At 40.6% G+C, this 25,270-nt stretch overlaps 2 protein-coding genes across 5 annotated transcripts in view; one reads left to right on the forward strand and one right to left on the reverse strand.

The window, feature by feature from the left end:
- Positions 1-12,993, forward strand: part of EDAR (ectodysplasin A receptor) — a 96,341-nt gene extending 83,348 nt beyond the window's left edge. For all 4 annotated transcript variants that reach the window (XM_057309279.1, XM_026516135.4, XM_057309278.1 and 1 more), the window contains exon 13: positions 10,302-12,993. In XM_057309279.1, the coding sequence (XP_057165262.1) occupies positions 10,302-10,624 (323 nt within the window). In that variant the 3' untranslated portion in view covers positions 10,625-12,993. The remainder of the gene's footprint in view (positions 1-10,301) is intronic.
- Positions 12,994-14,943: 1,950 nt separating this feature from the next.
- The window catches only part of CCDC138 (coiled-coil domain containing 138), a 188,544-nt gene continuing 178,217 nt past the window's right edge, over positions 14,944-25,270 (reverse strand). Inside the window, exon 14 of the mRNA XM_057309185.1 lies at positions 14,944-15,363. Within this exon, the coding sequence (XP_057165168.1) occupies positions 15,344-15,363 (20 nt within the window). The 3' untranslated portion in view covers positions 14,944-15,343. The remainder of the gene's footprint in view (positions 15,364-25,270) is intronic.

Here is a 25,270-nt window from a genome sequence, read left to right on the forward strand (position 1 = left end):
TCCTCTGCCAGTGCCACATTAGCTGTACAACAAGCCTTGAAATCAGACAGTCTGTTTGCTCCCACTTTCTTCTTTCTGTTCCAAATTGGTCTAGCTCATGCTAGTTCCTTTGCCCTTCCATATAAATTTTAGAATAATTGTCCCTATAGCTACAAAATATCTTGCTGGGGATTTTGATAGGAATTACATCAAACCTGTATACCAAAGTTTGGGGAGATTTGACATCTTTACTATGTAGAGTTTTCTAATCCATGAAAATGGTATGTCTCTTCATTCATTTAGATTTTCTTCAACTTTTCCCATTAGCGTTATGTAGTTTCTAGAATACAATTCCTATACATATTTTCCTAGATTTATATCTAGGAATTTCATTTATTTTTTAAATGATTGTAAGTGAGATTTTATTTTAATTTCAGTGTCCACATATTAATTGCTAATATATGGAAATGCAATTGATTTTTGTAGGTTTACCTTGTATCCTATGACTTGCTGAACTCACAAAGTCTCAAGAGTTTTCTTATAGATTCCTTGAGATTTTCTACATAGATAATCACGTCTGCAGATGGGGACACTTTTATTTCTTCCTTCCCAATCTATATGCCTTTTCTTGCCTTATTGCACTGGCTATAACTTCCAGCATTATATTGAATAAGAGTAATAAGAACAGAAATCCTTTCCTTGTTCCTGATCTTAAAGGGAAAGCATGCTTTTCACCATTAAGTATAATGTTGGTTCTAGGGTTTTTGTAAATGATTTACATTAATTTTGTGGATAGATTACGTTGATTTTTGAATACTGAACCAGCCTCACAACCCTGGAATAAGTCCATTTGTCATAGTATATAATTCTTTTTATATATTATTGAATTCTATTTAGTAATATTTTGTTAAGGATTTTTTAAATCTATATTAATGAGGGATATTGGTGTGTAATTTCTCTTTTTGTACTGTTCTGATCTGGTTTTGGTATCAGGCTAATACTGGCTTCACAGAATAAATTGGGAAGTGTTTCCTCCTTTTCTATATTCCAGAAGAGATTATATAGAATGTGTTAATTCTTCTTTGTATGTTTGGTAGAGTTCTCCAATGAAACTGTGTAGCCTGGAGATTTCTTTTGGGAGAATTTTATTTTATTTATTTTATTTCTTTTTTTTATAATGATTTTTTATTATATTATGTTAGTCACCATACAGTACATCCCCGGTTTTCGATGTAAGGCTCGATGATTCATTAGTTGTGTATAACACCCAGTGCACCATGCAATATGTGTCCTCCTTACTACCCATCACCGGTCTATCCCATTCCCCCACCCCCCTCCCCTCTGTAGCCCTCAGTTTGTTTCTCATAGTCCATAGTCTCTCATGTTTCATTCCCCCTTCTGATTACCCCCCCTTTCTTTATCCCTTTCTTCCCCTACTGATCATTCTAGTTCTTATGTTCCATAGATGAGAGAAATCATATGATAGTTGTCTTTCTCTGCTTGACTTATTTCACTAAGCATTATCTCCTCCAGTGCCGTCCATGTTGTAGCAAATGTTGAGAACTCATTCTTTCTGATTGCTGAGTAATATTCCATTGTATATATGGACCACAACTTCTTAATCCAGTCATCTGTTGCAGGGCATCTCGGCTCCTTCCACGATTTAGCTATTGTGGACATTGCTGCTATGAACATTGGGGTGCATATGGCCCTTCTCTTCACTACGTCTGTATCTTTGGGGTAAACACCCAGTAGTGCAATGGCTGGATCATAGGGTAGCTCAATTTTTAACTTTTTAAGGGACCTCCACACTGTTTTCCAGAGTGGCTGTACCAACTTGCATTCCCACCAACAATGTAGGAGGGATCCCCTTTCTCCACATCCTCTCCAACAATTGTTGTTTCTTGCCTTGTCTATTTTTGCCATTCTAACTGGCGTAAGGTGGTATCTCAGTGTGGTTTTGATTTGAATTTCCTTGATGGCTAATGATTTTGAACATTTTTTCATGTGTCTGTTAGCCATTTGTATGTCTTCATTGGAAAAGTGTCTGTTCATATCTTCTGCCCATTTTTTGATTTGTTTATTTGTTTCTCGTGTATTGAGTTTGAGAAGTTCTTTGTAGATCTTGGATACTAGTCCTTTATCTGTCATTTGCAAATATCTTCTCCCATTCCGTGGGCTGCCTCTTAGTTTTTCTGACTGTTTCCTTGGCTGTGCAGAAACTTTTAATCTTGATGAAGTCCCATAAATTCATTTTATCTTTTGTTTCTCTTGCCTTTGGGGATGTATCATGAAAAAGGTTGCTTTGGCCGATGTCGTAGAGGTTGCTGCCTATGTTCTCCTCTAGAATTTTGATGGATTCCTGTCTCACATCGAGGTCTTTCATCCATTTGGAGTTTATTTTTGTGTATGGTGTGAGAGAGTGGTCAAGTTTCATTCTTTTGCATGTAGCTGTCCAATTTTCCCAGCACCATTTATTGAAGAGACTGTCTTTTTCCCACCGGATGTTTTTTCCTGCTTTATCAAATATTAGTTGCCCAAAGAGCTGAGGGTCCATTTCTGGGCTCTCTATTCTGTTCCATTGGTCTATGTGTCTGTTTTTGTGCCAGTACCATGCTGTCTTTGTGATCACAGCTTTGTAGTACAGCTCGAAATCCGGCATTGTGATGCCCCCAGCTTTGTTTCTCCTTTTCAACAGTTCCTTGGAGATTCGGGGTCTTTTCTGTTTCCATACAAATTTAAGGACTATTTGTTCCAGTTCTTTGAAAAATGTCCTCGGTATTTTGATCAGGATAGCATTGAAAGTGTAGATTGCTCTGGGTAGCATGGACATTTTAACTATGTTAATTCTTCCGATCCATGAGCATGGAATATCTTTCCATCTTTTTATGTCTTCCTCAATGTCTTTTAAGAGTGATTTATAGTTTCTAGAATAAAGGTCCTTTACGTCTCTGGTTAAGTTAATTCCAAGGTAACGTATGGTTTTTGGTGCTATTGTAAATGGGATGGATTCCCTAATTTCTCTTTCTTCATTCTCGTTATTTGTGTACAGAAATGCAACTGATTTCTGAGCATTGATTTTGTATCCCGCCACGTTACTGAATTGCTCTATAACTTCTAATAGTTTGGGAGTGGCTTCTTTTGGGTTTTCCATATAGAGTATCATGTCATCTGCGAAGAGAGACATTTTGACTTCTTCTTTGCCGATTTGAATACCTTTGATCCCTTTTTGTCGTCTGATTGCTGTTGCAAGGACTTCTAGTACTATGTTGAATAATAGTGGCGAGAGTGGGCATCCTTGTCGTGTTCCTGATCTTAAGGGAAAGGCTTCCAGCTTTTCCCCATTGAGAATAATATTTGCAGTAGGCTTTTCATAGATGGCTTTTATGAGATTGAGAAATGTACCTTCTATTCCTACACTCTGAAGGGTTTTAATCAGGAAAGGATGCTGTATTTTGTCAAATGCTTTTTCGGCATCGATTGAGAGGATCATATGGTTCCTGAGTCTTTTCTTGTTGATATGATGTATCACACTGATTGATTTGCGAATATTGAACCACGCTTGCATCCCAGGTATGAATCCCACTTGATCGTGGTGGATAATCCTTTTAATGAACTGTTGGATTCTATTAGCAAGTACCTTGTTGAGGATTTTGGCGTCCATATTCATTAGGGAAATCGGTCTGTCATTCTCCTTTTTGAGGGGGTCTTTGCCTGGTTTGGGGATCAAGGTAATATTGGCCTCATAGAATGAGTTTGGTAGCTTTCCTTCTGTTTCTATTTTTTGAAATAGCTTTAGGAGAATAGGTATTATTTCTTCTTTGAATGTTTGGTAGAATTCCCCAGGAAAACCGTCCGGGCCTGGAGTTTTGTTATTTGGAAGGTTGTTTATCACTGACTCAATTTCTTCATAATTAATTGGCCTGTTTAAGGAATCAATTTCTTCCGGTTTCAATCTTGGTAGTTAATAGGTTTCCAGGAAGGATTCCATCTCTTCCGGATTGCTTAGTTTATTGGCATATAGCTGTTGATAAAAATTTCTAATAATCCTTCCAATTTCAATGGTGTTCGTCGTGACCTCTCCTTTTTCATTCATAATTTTAATAATCTGGGTCCTTTCTCTTTTCTTTTGGATAAGTCTTGCCAGTGGTCTGTCAATTTTATTGATTCTCTCCAAGAACCAGCTTCTAGTCCTGTTGATCTGCTCTACTGTACTTCTGGTTTCTGCTTGATTGATTTCAGCTCTAATTTTGGTCAACTGCTTCCTCGTGCGTGGATTAGGCCTGTCCCTCTGTTGCTGTTCCAGCTTCTTGAGGTGAGAATATAAAAACTGCATTTTAGATTTTTCTATTCTTTTGAGTGAGGCTTGGATGGCTATGTATTTCCCCCTTAGGACTGCCTTTGCAGTATCCCATAGGTTTTGGACTGTTGTTTTTTCATTCTCATTGGTCTCCATAAATTGTTTAATTTGATTTTTGATTTCCTGGTTTATCAAGTCATTCCTGAGCAGGATGGTTCTTAGTCTCCAAGTGTTTGAGTTTCTTCCAAATTTTTCCTTGTGGTTGAGTTCCAATTTCAGAGCGTTGTGGTCTGAGAATATGCAGGGGATAATTTCAATCTTTTGGTATCGGCTGAGACCTGTTTTGTGTCCCAGAACATGGTCTATTCTTGAGAATGTTCCATGGGCATTAGAATAGAATGAGTATTCTTTTGTTCTGCGGTGTAGTGTTCTATATATATCTATGAGGTCCAACTCGTCGAGTATGGCATTCAAAGCCTTTGATTCTTTGCTTAGTTTTTGCCAGGGTGTTCTGTCTATTTCTGAGAGTGGAGTGTTGAGGTCCCCTACTATTAATGTATTTTTATTTATATGTCTCTTTATTCTGGTTAAGAGTTGGCTTGTGTATCTTGCTGCTCCCCTGTTGGGGGCATATATATTTATAATTGTCATATCCACTTGTTGAATACTTCCTTTAAGAATAATATAGTGCCCTTCTGTGTCTCTAACTATAGTCTGTAGTTTAAAATCCAGTTTATCTGATATGAGAATTGCTACCCCAGCTTTCTTTTGAGGTCCATTTGCTTGAAAGATGGTACTCCATCCCCTTACTCTCAGTCTGAATGCATCTTTGGGTTCGAAATGAGTCTCTTGTAGACAGCAAATGGATGGGTCATTTCTTTTTATCCAATCTGCAACCCTGTGGCGTTTAAGCAAGAATTTAAACCATTAATGTTAAGACGAGTACTGAGAGATATGCTTTTAATGCTGCCATGTTGTCAGTAAAGTCTTTGTTTGTATTGGCTGTGACTTTCTGTTCTGTATCACTCTTGGGGCCTTTTTACTTTTATAGAACCCCCCGTAATACCTCCTGTAGGGCTGGTTTTGCGGTTACAAAATTGGTTAGTGACTGTCGATTCTGAAATGTCTTTATTTCTCCATCCATTCTGAATGACAGCCTTGCTGGATAAAGGATCCTTGGCTGCATGTTTTTCTCTGAAAGAGCTTTAAAAATGCTCCCCCAACCCTTTCTCTCATTCCAGGTCTGTGTAGACAGGTCTGACATAATTCTGATGCCTTTGCCTTGGTAGGTGAGAAATTTCTTTGCCCTGGCCGCTTTCAATACTGTATCCTTGGATCTAATATTTGCGAATTGTACTATGACATGACGTGGCGTAGGTTTGTCGTGGTTGAGCTTGGGAGGGGTCTTCTCTGCCTCTTGGACACGAATGTTTGTTTTCTTTTGGGAGAATTTTAAATTACAAATTACATTTCCTTAATAGTTATAAGGTTATTCAAATGATCTATTTCATACTGAGTGAGTTGCATTCATGCTTTTTAAGGAATCATCCTATTTCATCTAAGTTGTCCAATTTATGTGTGTAGAGTTGCTTGTAAATTCTTTTTTTAAAATTTTTAGAAAAGATTTTATTTATTTATTTGAGAGAGTGAGCATGAGAGAGAGAGAGTACCCGAGCAGGGGCAGAGGGAGAGGAAGAGGGAGAAGCAGACTCCCCTGCTGAGCAGGGAGCCCGACATGGAGCTCGATCCCAGGATCCTGGGATCATGACCTGAGTCAAAAGCAGATGCTTAACTGACTGAGCCACCCAGGTGCCACCCCCTTTTTTTTTAATGTCTGAAGGGTCTGTAATGATATCTTCTTCATTGCTTAATATTGGTATTTTGTGTCTTCTTTCTTCATTTTTTCTTTATCTATCTTACATTTATCCATTTTATTGACAAAGAACTGGCTCTTTTCATGTTTCTCTCTCTTGTTTTACCTTTTTCAATTTTATTGATTACTGCTCTTTACGATATCCTTCCTCCTGTTTACTTTGGGTTTATTTTGTTATCTTTTCCTAGATGCTTGAGATGGAAGCTTAGATGACAGATTTGAGATTTTTCCTCTTTTGTAATGTATGTATTGGTGATATAAATATCCCTCTCAGTATTGCTTTAGCTGTTCTACAAACTCTGATATGTTGTATTTTCATTTACTTCATTTAAAAGATTTCCTCTGAGATTTCCTCTTTGACCCATGGATTATTTGGAAGTGTGTTGTTTAGTCCTCATCCCATACCAAATGCATTAACAGTGGTGCAAGACAGACACCTGCTGAATAGTGGAGCCACCAGAATGCAGTGAAAGGCCAGCACTGTGGAGTTATTCCCAGTGCCAGTGGCTTTCCTCATTGCAGGAGGCAGGACACAGAGCAGGAAGTGACTGCTGGTCACTCTTCCCTGCGTGGGAAGTACCAACAACCTTTGGTTCTGGAACCTCCCAGAAAGAATAGGACACACACATATTTTCTCCCTCCAGCCCTATATACAATTTTCTTCTAAAGAAATGTCAAGAGAATAGGCAGGAATCTAATAAACGTCTCTGAAAACAATGTCTCTCCATTTGAAAAATAAACCGTCTTTAAATGCATTAACTTCATGGAGAAATAAATGCAATAAACCAAATTTAATCCCTGCCAAAAAAAAAAAAAAAAAGAGGAGAGAGAGAGAGTTGTTTAGTTCCCAAGTGTGTGAAGATTTTCCTGTTATCTTTGTTTTTGACTTATAGTTTAATTCCATTGTGGTAGGCAAATACACTCTGTATACAGTTTCGATTATTTTCTTTCTTTTCTTGAGACTTGAGGCCTACATTTGAAAAGAATGTGTGTTCTGTTATTGTTGTATGGAGTATTCTATAAATGTTGATTGGATTTTGTTGGTTGATGGTGATGTTGAGTTCTATATTCTTGCTGATTTTCAAGCAATTGTTCTATCAGTTACTGAGGGAAAGTTGTTGAAGTCTCCAACTGTAATTGTGACTTTGTCTATTTCTCCTTTCAGTTCTTCAGTTTTTCCGTCACATATTTTGGAGCTCTGTTGTTTGATGCATATAGACTTAGGATTGCTATGTCTTCACAGTGGATTGACCCTTTTATCATTAAATAATGTTCCTCTGTCTCTGGTAATTTCCTTTATTCTGAAGTCTACTCTGTCTGATGTAATAGCCACTTCTGCTTTCCTTTCATTAGCGTTTACATGGTATATGCTTTTCCATTCTTGTACTTTCAACCTGCCTGCATCATATTGGAATTAGCTTCTTATAGATAGCATATAATTGGGCCTTTTTTTTTTTTTTTGGTCCATTCTGCCAAGCCCTGTTTTTTTTAACTGATATTTAAATCATTTACATTTAATGTAGCTATTGATATGTTAGCATTTAAGATTGCTATTTTATTTTTTGTTTACTTTTTTTTGTCTCTGTTTTTCATTTTCTCTATTTTCTTTTTCCTGCTTTCCTTTGGGTCACTTGAACATATTTTAGAAATCCATTTTGATGGTTTTTTTTGAGTCATGTATTTTGTGTTCTGAGTACATAGCTTTTTCCATAGCTATTTTAGTAGTTTCTTCATCTCTCAATCTCTCTCTCAGTATATATATACAGCTTATCACAGTCCACTGGGGTCATCCTTTTACTAGTTTGAATGAAGTATAAAAAACTTCCTTTTATGTCCTTCCTGTTTATAGTTGTCTTAAATATTTCCTCTACATATATTTAGAACCACATCAGTTGCTTCAACATAATTCAGAAAACCTAAAAGGAAAAGGAAAGCTATTGTGTTTATCGATATTTTTGCTCTTTTCTGATGTTCCAAGGTTCCTTCTTTTATCCTTTCCTTTCTGTTTAGAGACTTCTTTTAGTCATTCCTTTAAGGTAGTTCTGTTTGGTGACAGATTCTTAGTTTTCCTTCATTCTGAGAATGCCTTGATTTCCCCTCATTCTTGAAGGGTATTTTCACTGGATGAGGGACACTGAGTTGACAGTTCTTTCCTTTCTGTAGTTGAAAATACTGTGCCATGTCCCTCTAGTCTCCAAGTTTCTGATGAGAAATCCACTGCCATTCTAATTGCTTTTCTGCTCTAGCTAAGGTGTTGATTTTTTTTCTTGCTGCTTTCAAGACTTTTTTGTCTTTAGTTTTCAAAGTTTGTGATGTGTCTTGATGTGAATTTCTTTGGGTGTACCCTGTTTGGAGCTTTCTCAGCTTCTTAAATCTGTAGACTTATGTATCTTTCCAAATTTGGGAAGTTTTCAGCCATTATTTCCTTTTCCATCCATACCCTCTCTCTCCCCTCCTAGGCCTCCATGACATGAATGTGAGATCTTTTGTTTTAGCCCCACGGGTCCTTGGGACTCTGTTTTTCAGTTTATTTTATATATATATATATATTCTGCCATTGAGAATATCTACTCACCTTTTAATCTCAATCATTGTCTTTTTGCAGTTCCAACATTGCCACTTGGTTCTTTTTTATATTTTCTATCTTTTGCTAAGGCTTTCTATTTTTTCATTTGTTTCAAGTATGTATGTAATTATTTGTTGAAGCATTTTTATCATGGCTTCCTTAAAATATTTATCTGATAATTCTAACATCTCTGTTATCTTTGGTCTTGTCTTTTTTCATTCATTTGAGATCTTCCTAGCCATCAGCAGCAACAGGATTTGGCTGACTTGCCTCACATTCTTTACCCTTTTTGGGAAATATTTTCAAAATAAAATTAAGAACATTTGAGATCAGCCTAGTTTTCGGTATGCTGAGTGGGTTTCTATTGAAACTGGAAGGTTTATGTCATGTTATGAGACTCCGGACTTATTTAAACCTTCTCTTATATTTATATAAGAGCTGGTTTCCTCTGATACCTCTGTGGAGGTAGATGCCTAGGTTCCCATTCACCCTTCATTGACACCCAAGCAGGGCCTTCTTTTTGTTGCTGGTGGGGGCTGGGGTGGGGTGGGAATCTCTCTATGTGGTCTCCACTGATATCTCTGGAGTGGGCAGCCTCTCAACCTGGCCTTCCCTGACAACTGGTGCATATTACAGCCTACTGTGGGTGGACATCCAAGCTCCCATTCAGCCTTTGCTGGCCTTAGTGGGGGTAGGGCCATGGTTTTCTCTGTGTTTTGGCTGTAACAAAGCAGTTATTATCTAAATGTTTTCTTCTTGTTGAGCTTCTCTTTCCCTAGTGCTTCAGCTAGAGAGAGCAGACCCCCATTGGGGCTATTTTTGTTTGCTATTGGTGTTTCTGGGTTGCTGGACTCTTCAGCTCCATGTCTGGGATAATGAGGCAAAAGGAAACCAAGGAACTCAGCACCGTATCATTGCTCTACTCCCAAGATCCCTACCAATCTGTCTTTTCTCTCCACAGAGTCTCCTTATGTTTGCTTTGCACATAGTGTCCGGGGTTTTTAGCTGTACTTACAAGGAGGAATAGGGAAAAACATATTTATTCCATCATCCGAAAGTGAAAATATATCGATTTTTTTTTTCAAATGCTCCCAGGTGAGTCTAATGTGCAGGGAAGGCTGAGAACTATCAGGTGGCAGTGACTTGGTTCAGGTAGCACTAACTTCAGGCTGTCTTTGAAAGCACCTTTCATAAAGGTGATTGCTATCCCCATAAAGGGATGTGATACTGTTCCTTTGACTCCCTCCTCAGCCCAGCTCGAGGGGAAGCAGGGTCACCCAACTAAGGGTAGCCCATACTCAAGACTTTGGTGACTGCTGACAGTGGTCTTGAGGGGTTTACTCTAACAGAGTGGTGGCTATTTTCCTAGAAGGAGAGGGGCTATTATTGGGGTTAGGGTACATGGAGAGGCTTCTCATGTGGCTGGCAAAGTCCTGGGTGTAGTTCACCTCAAGCTATGCATTTATTTTGTGTGGTTTTCTGCATCTGTATTTTATTTTACATTTTAAAAATAAATTTTAATGGTGTTGAGCTTCTGTTAACTGCCATTCGCAATATCTGACCGTGGCCCTTTGTCTCTGCAGGTCTCAGCCCCACAGAGCTGCCATTCGACTGCCTTGAGAAGACGAGCCGAATGCTCAGCTCCACATACAACTCCGAGAAGGCTGTTGTGAAAACGTGGCGCCACCTCGCCGAGAGCTTTGGACTTAAGAGGGATGAGATTGGGGGCATGACGGATGGCATGCAGCTCTTCGACCGCATCAGCACGGCAGGCTACAGCATCCCGGAGCTGCTCACGAAACTGGTGCAGATCGAGCGGCTGGATGCCGTGGAGTCCTTGTGTGCGGACATACTCGAATGGGCCGGGCTTGTGCCCCCGGCCTCCCAGCCACCCACGACGTCCTGAGGAGCCTGCCTGTTGGCCATCCTCCCTGGGAGGCACCAAGGATCTGACAAGGGCTCTGGAGCTATGAGTGCTGCCAGCAGACTGCCAAGAATCGAAGCTTTTTCTGCGGTCACCAGGCTTTCCCTTAGGCTGTTCCCGGGAACAAGAGGAAATGAGGCCCATCTTCCAATCTAACCAAAGATAAAAGATGAAAGCTGGGATACTCCCAGCTCCCCACCGGTACCTCACCAGGCAGGATGAATATTTATTCGTGAACTCAGTCACGGGACCCTGTTGGACGCTCAGATGAACTGAACAACGTAGGGACGACAGAGGTGAGAATGTGGTGCCTGACTTTGAGGAGGTTACAACCTAGGGAGAGAGAAGACGTGTTTACAAACCACCTTGCTAGAGGACATTCCAGAATCTGGATGAGGGCATGCTAAGAATATGTAATAGAAGTTCTAGGGTAGGAGATGGCTCCCCACGGGTGATGAAGGAGGGCAGCCTCATGAAGAAAGCAGCTTGAAGGCCTGGTGACATGGCGACACAAGGCAGACGTCCCACTCCTGAAGTGTGTCAGGTGCGGTACTTGTCTGTTAGCGTCCTAAGTGGCTTCATTGGGATAACTTGGCCTGTTCTTGAGGCCATCTGTATTCCTACTGCCCTTCCAGTCACTAGTGGAAGAGTTCGCTCTGTGGTCTGCCCTCTGTCACTGATGCACAAGGTGTGTGTTTGTCCAGTCAAGTAGCCCTGTGTCCAGTAAATGGCCGGTTTCACCTACTGCATGAGTCCCAGGCCTGGGACCCAGTGGTTCATATTACACGTGAATTGCTCTCCACTCTCATCCTTAGTCAGGTGTGACCCTTTTGGGCAGCATTGCTCAAGAACACAATCCATTTAAACGATGTGTCAGCCTGTTTCTGCTTCAAACAGCAATGAGTGCCCTGCTGTATGTATGGAGAGAAAGGGTGACTTCCTGAGAGCTCAGCCATGCATAATTGTAGATTCTGAGCGTCCGAGACTTGTGGATAAGCCTTGTGGCAGGAGAGCTCCTGAACCAGTCAAGGAAGGTAGGGCCTCAAGCACAAGAAGGGCCTGGGCTTGGAATCCAGACACCCGGTTCTAGTTGTGCCAACTTGGGCCGTTTTCTTCTCCTTCCCAGGTTTCAGTTTCTCTTCTGCAAAGTAGAGGTTAGCCTGTGGCTCTGTAATCAGGGAAAGTACGGTTCAGGGGGGCCACAGGAAAGTAGGGCTGCAGGAAATGCCAGGCCTTCGAGGTGCACATCCAGGTGAACACCGTGAGTCATCAAGTAATGAGACTAGAAGCAGAAAACTCAGGAACTGTAGTTGTTTGACATACGCTTAGAGATAAAGTAATAAACTGACATTGTTCTTGGCAAATTCTCTCACTACACCTGCAGTTGCCAAGAGCGGGGGAGACAGGGTAGTGATCATACCAGGGGGTTAATTTAGAGTTCACTGCCGAGCTCCCTAATGACAGATCTGACTGTGGGTTTTTACTAAATTAAAACCAGTCTCTGACTTCCAAAGCGATGTTTTCAAAATTACAAGTCGCATGACTGAGCAAATGCTTTGGGGGGAGGAAATCAGTCATATGTTTAGAGCCAACAAGCAAGTTCCCACCAATGAATGTAGAACATACTGTGATAGGATCATAATGAGTCCTGAATATTTAATATCATCGTTTGCTGTGTCTGTTTGCTGCTGTTTTTCAGAACCTATTCGGTATATCCTGCAAGCTAAATACTCCATGGCAAAACTTAATTATCCTTTTAATTCCTCTTTGAAATCTTACGGTGCCCCTTTCTCCTCCTTTGCGATAATGATGATGAGAGTCTCCCCCTGAATTAGGCTGCAAGTGTCACCTGTGATGAGCATGCCATTCCAGGGAGACAGCCTGCAGTTTCCCAAGAACAACATTTTCAGTGAAGGAGCAGGGGTGGCTGTTCCCAGGCCCAGAGCTTTGCCTCATTTCATGGGGCCCGAGGTCCAGCCAGCATCACACCATGTTTCAGTGACTCTCAGCCTGTCATTTTTAGGCAGCTAGTCCTTATAGAGCTAAACATTCCTTTGTCATTTACTTATTTGGAAACAAATCCAAGAATAGTCTATTTTGATGAACTTTAGCCTGCACTATGGAATTCAAATCAATGAGACCATAATGATTATCACCGACCAGAGCAAGGACTTCCACCCTGCCCTTTTGTATGGAGACAGTCATGATTTTGCTATACTTAAAAACATTTAGGGAACACCCGAGGCTAAGAGCTATGGGCCCTAGCCAGTGAAGTCTTAATTGTCAATAGTTTTGTCTAATTTTGTATATATAACTTATTATGTTTTACAATTTCAATAAACTAATAAAAAGGAGATCTACAGACTGCTACAATGTGAGTTCTTTCTGGGGGTGGCGGGAGGGAGGAGGCGGGTGAGTGGAGAGAAGCCTTTGATTACTCTGTTCCTGGTCACTGCCTGTGTATGATGAGACTGCAGGATTGTGACCAGCCTAAATGAATTGCCTACATTTTTATGGCCTGGACCACACGCTCAATAGAAGCAAACATTGCACGGAGATTGTGTAAAAAAACACCTGGAGCATTGCTTTCCAAGTTGCCATCACTGTATCACTTAGCTACTGCTGTGTAATCCCAAAATGCCCCAAATTCAGTGGCTTAAAGCAACAATTACTTTTACAGTTCAGAGGTCAGTAAGGGTCTCAGCGGACCGAAGTGGGGCTCAGTTGGATATGGCCGAGCTGCGGCCTCTGTCTGTTGGGATACTCTCCCTGAGGTTGCTCTGTTCCACTGTTCCCCATCCTTGGCCTCAGACCGTCATCTAGGCTAGGCATGCCTCCGTCGTGGCCATGACAGAAGAGCAATGGTGAGCAAAGTTTCGTCAGGCCTACACCCACAACTGGCACATCATCACTTCTAGCTCATTCTTTTGGCCAAAGCAAGTTATATGGCCAACCCAGAGTCAAGGGTAGGGAAACAGACCCCATCCTAACTCTATGAAGAGCAAAGTCAACTCACAAAAGGTAAACGATGAGGGCAGACAGTGCACATGTCCACAGGCCTGTTTGTCTCCTACGGCTGCGGCGACGAACCACCACAGACCTAGTGGTTTAAAGCAGCAGCATGTATGGTCTTACAGTTCTAGAGGTCCAAAGACCTAAAGTCAAAGTTCGAATGAATTTGTGTTCCTTGTGGAGACGGTAGAAGAAAATCTGTTTCCTTGCCTGTTCTTTTAGCATCTGTCTGTATTCGTTGGCTCCTGGTTCCCTTCCATCTTCCAGGCCAGCAATCCTGTCTCTCCAACCTCTGCTCCCCTGACACCCTCCTGCTTCCCTCTCTTTCCCCTTGTGATCACATGGGGCCCACCCAGGTAATCCAGAATCACCTCTCCATCTCAAGATCCTGAATCACCTCTGCAAAGTCCTTTTGCCATAAAGGTCACATATTTACAAGTTGCAGGGGTTAGAGGGGAAATGGTAACCACAGTAAGATGTGACTGTGGACTATGACAATGTAATGTCCTCAGAGGAAGTGCTCTGTCAAAGCAGACTTTCCAGCGGGGGCTGTTTTGTTGTGTGAATACGTATGAATGAAGCAGTGACCACCTTCCTGCTGGGAACTATGAAAAGAGGATGGACAGCTGGGCTGCAGGTGCTCAGCAGCAAGGACTTTGGTGGACCACCTGCCCCCAACTCTGACGGGCACATGAGCTCTTCTCTCCTCCACCTCCAGCCTCAACGGTCCAGGGGAATGTGGCAGAGTCTCCTGAGAGCCCAGTTTAGATTAAAGGGTCTCTCTTTATCACGGGCTCTGCTTACACTTTCCTTCCCCAAACATTTCTAGTGAATCGTTCACTTTGGCAAGAATGGCTTTTAGAAGCTTAAATGAGTTGTTGGCTTTGTGTGGAACCAACACCTAAGCTGGATTTTGCTGCTCCATTCAATGCATTTGGGGCCCTTCAAAGACGTGTTGCATTTTGTAGTAAAAAGCTAAAATCCTGGTACTACTTCCTATTGTTGGAATCCTTTTTTTTTATAATAATATTTTTATTATATTATGTTAGTCACCATACAGTACATCCCTGGTTTTTGATGTAAAGTTCGATGATTCATTAGTTGTGTATAACACCCAGTGCACCATGCAATACATGCCCTCCTTACTACCCATCACCAGCCTATCCCATTCCCCCACCCCCTCCCCTCTGAAGCCCTCAGTTTGTTTCTCATAGTCCATAGTCTCTCATGCTTCATTCCCCCTTCTGTTTACCTCCCCCCCTTTCTTTATCCCTTTGGAGTAGGTAAATCTGGAAACAGCACAAACATTGTTTGCATTAAAAAGACATTTTTGAGGGTCAGAGAGGTCCTGCTCAGCTACACATTCTGGTGCCAAGAGACCTCATGAGAAGTTCAAGTTTTGTAGGTATTTCATTTTTTAAAAACTTGAAAAGAGATAACCAGAGGGTGAAAATGGAGAGAAGGCTTAAGACCACTTTTCTGAGAGTAACTCTGAGCCTGGCTTGTTACTCAAACTAAAGTTATATAGTGATTCCAACGAAACAGGGCTATTCATGTTCTGTTCTTCCTTGTTTTCTTAATGCTGACCAGCATCACTTGTACAAGGTAATGACTTCACTGAGCGAATGGTCCTGTTCGCTCATAATCACCTGCGTGGGACTCTTTTAAAGGCAGTTTCAAGTCCTTTCTCTATGCTTCAGTTTCCTCATCTGTAAATAGGAATAATAGTATTACATTGTTTTTAGAACTGTGAGAATCACGTAATAAAGTACTCCATCTGGCACATAAAAATGATCAGTAAGTGTTAGCTATCATTACATTATTATTTAGTCTTGAAGGGTATGGAAGCTAGTCAACTCACTCCAAAGAACTTTCCAAATGGAATTCAGATAGGCGAGATGACCATGAGCACAAAATGATTAGAATAAGAGAAAATACCAGTGCAGGGGAGAAGAGGCAGTCAGTGTAACCAGAGAAAATGCTGGCACACGATTTCTGCTGTCTGTGGTGATGACCTGAAGGGACCCCCAAGAACCAACGACCCTGCACCTGGAGGAGGTCTATGCCTCTAGGCCCTGGAGCTGCTCTACCTGGACTACTAGCACGTGACACAAAGAAGGGGGAACGACCTCTTCTAATTCAGAGGCTGGATTTTTAAAAAATTTCCCTCCAATTTATTTAAACTAAAAACCCAAAGAGACAAAAACAGTTCATCCACCCATTCCTCCCACCACCACTCCCACCCTCAACTCTTGGAACCACCAATCTATTCTCCGTGTCGATGAGCTTGTTGGGTTTGGGTTTTTTTAGATTCCACGTAAAAAGTGAGATCATGCAGTACACTTGTACAATGCTTTGGGTATTCAAGGTCTTTTGTGGTTCCATACAAAGTTCTATTTCTCTTAAAAATACCATTGTAATACTGATAGGGATTGCATTGAATCTGTAGATTGCTTTAGGTAGTATGGACATTATAATAATATTAATTCTTCTAATCTCCGAGTACAGAATTTCTTTACATTCATTCGTGTATTCTTCAATTTCTTTCATTAATGTCTTGTGTTTTTCAATACACAAGTCTTTCACTTCTTTTGTTAAATTTATTCCTAGGTATTCAACCTATATTAAATATATGAAAACTTCACAGCTTATATCATCCTAATGGGGAAAAACTGAGAGCTTTTCCACTACAGACAGGGATGTCAACTCTCACCACTGTTATTTTACATAGTATTGGAAGTCCTAGCCTCAGCAATCAGACTACAAAAAGAAAGAAAAGGCATCCAAATCAGCAAGGAAGAAGTCAAACTTCACTATTTGCAGGTGACATGATACTTCATATAGAAAATGTGAAAGAAGCCACCAAAAAGCTCCTAGAACTGATACACAAAATCAGTAAAGTCCCGGGATACAGGGGTACCTGGCTGGCTCAGTTGGAAGAGCATGTGACTCTTGACCCCGGGGTCATGAGTTTGAGCCCCACATTGGGTGTAGAGATTACTTAAATAAATAACAATTTTTTTAAAAGTTGTAGGCTGCAAGATCAACATACAGAAATCTGTTGCATTTCTATACACCAGTAATGAAGCAACAGAAACAGAAATCAAGGGACCAATCCCATTTACAATTGCACCAAAAACTATGAGACCTAGGAATAACTAAAGAGGTAAAAGATCTATACTCTGAAAACTATAGAATGCTTATGAAAACAATTGATGATAACAAAAAGAAATGGAAAAACATTCCATGCTCATGCATTGGAAGAACAAATATTGTTAAAATATCTATACTACCCAAAGCAATCTACACATTTAATGCAATCCCTATCAAAATACCATCAGCATTTTTCACAGAGCTAGAACAAACAGTTCTAAAATTTGTATGGAACCACAAAAGACCACAAACAGACAAAGCAATGTTGAAAAAGTAAAGCAAAGCTGGAAGGCACATGGTGGCATAGTCAGTTGAGTGTCTGACTCTTAGTTTTGGCTTAGGTCGTGATCTTGGGGTCACTGGATCGAGCCCCATGTTGGGCTCCTTGCTCAGCATGGAGTCTGCTTGAGATTCTCTCTCCATCTCCCTCTTCCCCTCCCCCCATCACTCTCTCTCCTTCTCCCTAAAATAAATAAATAAACCTTTTTTTTATAAAGATCTTTTTTTTTTAAAGATTTTTATTTATTTATTTGACAGAGATAGAGACAGCCAGCGAGAGAGGGAACACAAGCAGGGGGAGTGGGAGAGGAAGAAGCAGGCTCCCAGCAGAGGAGCCTGATGTGGGGCTCGATCCCCTAACGCCGGAATCACGCCCTGAGCCGAAGGCAGACACTTAACCGCTGTGCCACCCAGGCGCCCCAATAAATAAACCTTTTGAAAAAATAAAGATAAGGAAAGGTGAGGCATCACAATTCTGGACTTCAAGTTATATTACAAAGCTATAGTAACCAAAACAGTATGGTTTTGGCACAAAAATAGACACATATCAATAGAACAGAACAGAAAACCCAGAAATGAACCCACAACGATATGGTCAATTGATCTCCAACAAAGCAGGAAAGAATTTCCAATGGAAAAAAGTCTCTTCAACAAACGGTGCTGGGAACTGGACAGCAACATGTGGAAGAATGAAACTGGACCACTTTCTTACACTCTAAACAATAATAAAATCAAAATGGATGAAAGACTTAAAGGTGAGATAGGAAGCCATTAAAATCCTAGAGAACACAGGCAGTAACTCATTTGACATTGGCTCTAGCAACTTCTTTCTAGATATGTCTCCTGAGGGAAGGGAAACAAAACTAAACATAAACTATTAGGACTACATCAAAATAAAAAGTTTCTGCACAGTGAAGGAAACAATCAACAGAACTAAAAGGCAATCTTTGGAATGGAAGAATATATTTGCAAATGACATATCTGATAAAGGGTTAGTATCCAAAATCTATAAAGGACTTATCAAACTCAACACCCAGAAAAATATAATCCAACAAAACAAATGGGCAGAAGACAGGAATAGACATTTTCCCAAAGAACACATACAGATGGCCAACAGACATATGACAAGATGCTGAACATCACTGATTATCAGAGAAATTCAAATCAAAACTACAATGAGATATTACCTCACACCTGTCAGAATGGCTAAAATCAACAACACAAGAAACAACAGGTGTTGGGAAGGATGTGGAGAAAGAGGAAGCCTCTTACACTGTTGGTGGGAATGCAAACTGGTGCAGCCACTCTGGAAAACAGTGTGGAGGTTCCTCAAAAGGTTAAAAATAAAAATACCATATGACCCAGCAACTGTACTACTAGGTATTTACCCCAAAAATACGAATACTAATTTGAAGGGATACATGCACCCTGATGTTTATAGCAGCATTATCTACAATAGCCAAACAATGGGAAGAATCCAAATGTCCATCAGCTGATGAACAGGTAAGGAAGATGTGGTGTATATACACAATAGAATATTACTCAGCCATAAAAAAAAAGAATGAAATCTTGCCATTTGCAACAATATAGATGGAGCTAGAGAGTACTATGTTAAGCAAAATGAGTCAGTCAGAGAAAGCCAAATACCATATGATTTCACTCATATGAGGAACTTAAGAAAGAAACCAAAAGAGCAAAGAGGGAGAGGAAGAGAGAGAGAGAGGCAAACCAAGAAACAGACTCTGGACTCTAGAGAACAAACGGATGGTTACCAGAGGGGAGGTGGGTGGGGGGATGGGTGAAATAGATGATGAGGATTAAGGAGTGTGCTTGTGATGAGCAGTGGGTGATGTGTGGAAATGTTGAATCACTATACTGTACACCTGAAACTAATACTACACTGTATGTTAACTAACTGGAATTTAAATAAAAACTTTTAAAAAATGATTCCTATGTATTTTATTCTTTTTGGTGTCATTGTAAAAGAGATCGTTTTCTTAATTTCTCTATCTGCTATTTCATTATTAGTGTAAAGGAATGCAATAGACTTTTGTGTATTGGGTTTTGTATCCTACAACTTGTATTCTACACTTTGTGAATTTGTTTATTAGTTCTAACAGCTTTTTACTGCAGTCTTCAGGGTTTTCTACATAGAGTATCATGTCATCTGCAAATAGGGACAGTTTTGTTTCTTTTCCAGTTTGGATGACTTTTATTTATATTTTTTATCAAATTTCTCTGGCTAGGACTTCCAATACCAAGCTGAATAAAAATAGTGAGAATGGACATCTTTGTCTTGTTTCTGATTTTAAAGGAAAAAATTTCAGCTTTTCACTATTGAGTATGAGGTTAGCTGTGGCTTGTCATATATGGCCTTTATTCTGTTAAGGTACGTTCCTGCCTTTACCCACTTTGTTGAGAGTTTTTATCACAAACGTATGTTGAATTTTGTCAACTGTTTTTTCTGTATCTATTGAGATGATCATATGATTTTTATCCTTAATTGTGTCTATGTGGTGTATTACATTGGCTGATATGCAGATGTTGAATCATCCTTACATCCCTGGAATAAATCCCATTTGATCATGGTGTAAGATCCTTTTAATGTATTGTTGAAATTCAGTTTGTTAATATTTTGTTGCAGATTTTTTCATCTATGTCCATTAGGGATACTGACCTATAATTTTGTTTGTAGTATCCTTGTCTGGTCTTAGTATTAGGGTTGGCCTAATGCTGGCCTCATAAAATGTGTTTGGGAGAGCTTCCCCCTCTTGTATTTTTTTGAAGAGTTTGAAAAGGAGTAGTATTTATTATTTTTTTAATGCATTCTAGAATTTACCAGTGAAGCCATCTGGTCCTGAATTTTGCTTGTTGAGCAGTTTTTGACTACTGATCAATCTTTCTAGTTCAGATTTTCTATTTCATTATGATTCATTTTTGGTAGGCTATATGTTGCTGGGAATTTTTCCACTTCTAGGTTGTCCAACTTGTTGGCATGTAATTGTTCATAATGCTCTCTTAGGAATCTTTGTATTTCTATGGTATCAGTTGTAATATCTCTTTCATTTCTGATTATATTTATTTGAGTGCTCTTTCTTTTTTTCTTGGTGAGTGTAGCTAAAGGTTTGTTACCTTTGTTTATCTTTTCAAAGAACCAGCTCTTAGGTTCATCTGAAGGATTCAAGATAGTGACGTAGAAGATCCTGAATTCACGTCCTCCCACAGACACACTGGGTCTAAAGATACACATGGAATAATTTCCTCTCAAAATACCTAAACTGGCTTAGTGGTGACTACACATTGGGCAAATGAGAAGAAAACCATATCAAAGCAGATAGAGGAGACAATTTGGAGAGTTAAGATAGTGGAGGAGAAGGGGTCCCCTTTTTCAGCCGGTCCCCTGAGTCGAGCTGGATAGGTACCAGACCAGCCTGAACATCCACGGAATCAGCCTGAGACGCAGGAAGATACATCTGGATCTCTACAAATGAACATCTCCAGTGCTGAGTATTGAGGTACGAAGAGGGGAACCGTGAAACCGCGCACAGACATCGGAAGATAAACGGAAGGGGGAGGGAGCCGCCACTTTAAGGCACCGGGAAGCGGTAGCCACCTGCACTGGGGAGCGGGCGGACTCTCGGACGGCACCCGCGAGAAAGCAGCCTGAGACCGTGAGCCGGGGAACGGGTGGGGCCAGACTTTTCACGGAGCTCCAGTGCACTCACTGGAACCAGACTGAGACCGGAGCTCCGGGAGCGCAGGGGGGTGGCTGGCGGCTGGCGGCTGACGGTGTTAGAAACACAAAGGACAGAGACGCGCTGGCCCTGGAAGTGAGGGCTAGGACGCAGGGTGTGGGGCACACATCCCGGGACGCTGCAGGGTTGAGCAGCACCAACAGAAGCAGAGTTAAAGTGAACAGAACATCAGTGGAGAATGGTCCGCGATCCCTCTGTTCTGAGACAGAGGCTGAGATTGGGCCACTGCTGCTCTGACTTTCCCGCTAGGGAAAGCCGCCAGAGAACAAAGCCTGGCAATACCGGCTCACAGTGTGCCCATTCCCATCCCCCCTCGCAGGGGACACGGAGACTATGCCCACACAGGGTTGCCTGAGTATCGGCGCGGCAGGCCCCTCCCCCAGAAGGCAGGCTGAAAAATCAAGAAGCCCACATCCCTAAGATCCCTATAAAACAAGGGCGCACGGCCTGGCTCCCGGTCAATAATTTGGGTTCTGGACAACCCTGCAACCTCCCTCATCAGAATGACGAGAAAGAGAAATCCCCCCCAGCAAAGAAAAGACAATGAGTCTGTGGCCTCTGCCACAGAACTAATGGATATGGATATAACCAAATTATCAGAAATGGAATTCAGAGTAACAACGGTCAAGATGATGTGTAGACTTGAAAAAAGTATTAACGAAAATGTTAATGAGAATATAGAATCTCTCTAAGGGCGGAAATGAGAGCGAACCTGGCAGAAATTAAAAATTCTATGAGCCAAATGCAGTCAAAACTAGAGGCTCTGACAGCCAGGGTGAATGAGGCAGAAGAACGTATCAGCGAATTGGAGGATGGGTTAGTAGAAGAAAAAGCTAAAATAGAATCTGGACTCAAACAAATCCACGCTCAGGAATGTAGGTTACGGGAGATTACTGACTCAATGAAACGATCCAATGTCAGAATCATTGGCATCCCTGAGGGGGTGGAAAAAAACAGAGGTCTAGAAGAGATATTTGAACAAATTGTAGCTGAAAACTTCCCTAATCTAGCAAAGGAAACAAACATTCATGTTCAAGAGACAGAGAGGACCCCTCCCAAGCTCAACCACAACAAACCTACACCATGTCACGTCATAGTGAAATTCGCAAATATTAGATCCAAAGATACAGTATTGAAAGCGGCCAGGGCAAAGAAATTTCTCATGTACCAAGGCAAAGGTATCAGAATTACGTCAGACCTGTCTACACAGACCTGGAACGAGAGAAAGGGTTGTGGGGGGCATTTTTAAAGCTCTTTCAGAGAAAAACAGGCAGCCTAGGATCCTTTATCCAGCAAGGCTGTCATTCAGAATGGATGGAGAGATAAAGACCTTCCAGAATCGCCATTGACCAATTTCGTAACCACGAAACCAGCCCTACAGGAGATATTAAGGGGGGTTCTATAAAAGTAAAAAGGCCCTAAGAGTGATACAGAACAGAAAATCACATCTATAGAAACAAAGACTTTACTGGCAACATGGCATCATTAAAATCATATCTCTCAATAATCAGTCTCAATGTAAGTGGCCTAAATGCTCCCATAACATGCCACAGGGTTGCAGATTGGATAAAAAGACACGACCCATCCATTTGCTGTCTACAAGAGACTCATTTCGAACCTAAAGATACTATCAGACTGAAAGTGATGGGATGGAATACCATCTTTCACGCCAATGGACCTCAAAAGAAAGCTGGGGTAGCAATTCTCATATCAGACAGATTGGATTTTAAACTAAAGACTATAGTTAGAGACGCAGAAGGGCATTATATTACTCTTAAAGGATGTATCCAACAAGTGGATATGACAATTATAAATATCTATGCCCCCACCAGGGGAGCAGCAAGGTACACAAGCCAACTCTTAACCAGAATAAAGAGACATAGAGATAAAAATACATTAATACTAGGGGACCTCAACACTCCACTATCAGCAATAGAAAGATCACCTAAGCAAGAAATCAACAAAGAAACAAGAGCTTTGAATGCCATACTCGATGAGTTGGACCTCATAGGTATATATAGAACGCTACACCCCAGAACCAAAGAATACTCATTCTATTCTAATGCCCATGGAACATTCTCAAGAATAGACCATGTTCTGGGTCACAAAACAGGTCTCAACCGATACCAAAAGATTGAAATTGTTCCCTGAATATTCTCAGACCACAATGCTCTGAAATTGGAACTCAACCACAAGGAAGAACTTGGAAGAAACTCAAACACTTGGAGACTAAGAACCATCATGCTCAGGAATGACTCGATAAACCAGGAAATCAAAAATCAATTTAAACAATTTTTGGAGACCAACGAGAATGAAAACACAATGGTCCAAAACCTATGGGATACTGCAAAGGCAGTCCTAAGGGGAAAATACATAGCCATCCAAGCCTCATTCAAAAGAATAAAAAAATCTAACATGCAGTTTTTATATTCTCACCTCAAGAAGCGGAACAGCAACAGAGGGACAGACCTAATCAACGCACAAGGAAGCAGTTGACCAAGATTAGAGCAGAAATCAATGAATTAGAAACCAGGAGTACAGTAGAGCAGATCAACAGAACTAGAAGCTGGTTCTTTGAGAGAATTAATTAAATTGACAGACCACTGGCAATACTTATCCAAAAGAATAGAGAAAGGACCCAAATTAATAAAATTATGAATGAAAAAGGAGAAGTCACAACCAACACCAATGAAATTGGAAGGATTATTAAAGCTTTTATCAACAGCTCTTTGCCAATAAATTAAGCAATCTGGAAGAGATGGAGGCCTTCCTGGAAACCTATAAACTACCAAGACTGAAACAGGAAGACATTGATTTTTAAAAAAGGCCAATTAATTATGAAGAGATTGAGTCAGTGATAAACAACCTTCCAAAAAACAAAACTCCTCTCCCGGATGGCTTTCCTGGGGAATTCTACCAAACATTCGAAGAAGAAATAATACCTATTCTCCTAAAGCTATTTCAAAAAATAGAAACAGAAGGAAAGCTACCAAACTCATTCTATGAGGCCAATATTACCTTGATCCTCAAACCAGGCAAAGACCCCATCAAAAAGGAGAATTACAGACCGATTTCCCTAATGAATATGGACACCAAAATCCTCAACAAGATCCTGGCTGATAGAATCCGACAGTACATTAAAAGGATTATCCATCATGACCAAGTGGGATTCATCCCTGGGATGCAAGCGTGGTTCAACATTCAAAAACCGATCAGTGATAGATCATATCAACAAGAAAAGACTCAGGAACCATATGATCCTCTCAATTGATGCAGAAAAAGCATTTCACAAAATACAGCATCCTTTCCTGATTAAAACCCTTCAGAGTGTAGGAATAGAGAGTACATTCCTCAATCTCATAAAAACCATCTATGAAAAGCCTATAGCAAATATCATTCTCAAGGGGGAAAGCTGGAAGCCATTCCCTTAAGATCAGGAACACGACAAGGATGCCCACTCTCACCACTGTTATTCAACATAGAACTAAAAGTCCTTGCAACAGCAAACGGACAACAAAAAGGGATAAAAGGTATCCAAATTGGCAAAGAAGAAGTCAAACTGTCTCTCTTCGCAGATGACATGATACTCTATGTGGAAAACCCAAAAGAATCCACTCCCAAATTATTAGAAGTTATAGAGCAATTCAGTAATGTGGCGGGATACAAAATCAATGCTTAGTAATCAGTTGCAGTTCTATACACGAACAATGAGACTGAAGAAAGAGAAATTAGGGATTCCATCCCATTTACAATAGCACCAAAAACCATACGTTACCTTGGAATTAACTTAACAAGAGAGGTAAAGGATCTATATTCTAGAAACTATAAATCACTCTTGAAAGACATTGAGGAAGACACAAAAAGATGGAAAAATATTCCATGCCCGTGGATCAGAAGAATTAATATAGTTAAAATGTCCATGCTACCCAGAGCAATCTACACTTTCAATGCTATCCTGATCAAAATACCAATGACATTTTTCAAAGAGCTGGAACAAATAGTGCTTAAATTTGTAAGGAACCAGAAAAGGCTCCGAATCGCCAAGGAACTGTTGAAAAGGAAGAACAAAGCTGGGGCATCACAATGCCGGATTTTGAGCTGTACTACAAAGCTGTGATCACAAAGACAGCATGGTACTGGCACAAAAACAGTCACATAGACAATTGGAACAGAATAGAGAACCCAGAAATGGACCCTCAGCTCTTTGGGCAACAAATCTTTGATAAAGCAGGAAAAAACATCCAGTGGAAAAAAGACAGTCTCTTCAATAAATGATGCTGGGAAAATTGGACAGCTACATGCAAAAGAATGAAACTTGACCACTCTCTCACACCATACACAAAGATAAACTCCAAATGGATGAAAGACCTCGATGTGAGACAGGAATCCATCAAAATTCTAGAGGAGAGCATAGGCAGCAACCTCTACG

This window comes from Ursus arctos, unplaced genomic scaffold (assembly GCF_023065955.2).
Source record: "Ursus arctos isolate Adak ecotype North America unplaced genomic scaffold, UrsArc2.0 scaffold_8, whole genome shotgun sequence".
NCBI lineage: Eukaryota > Metazoa > Chordata > Mammalia > Carnivora > Ursidae > Ursus > Ursus arctos.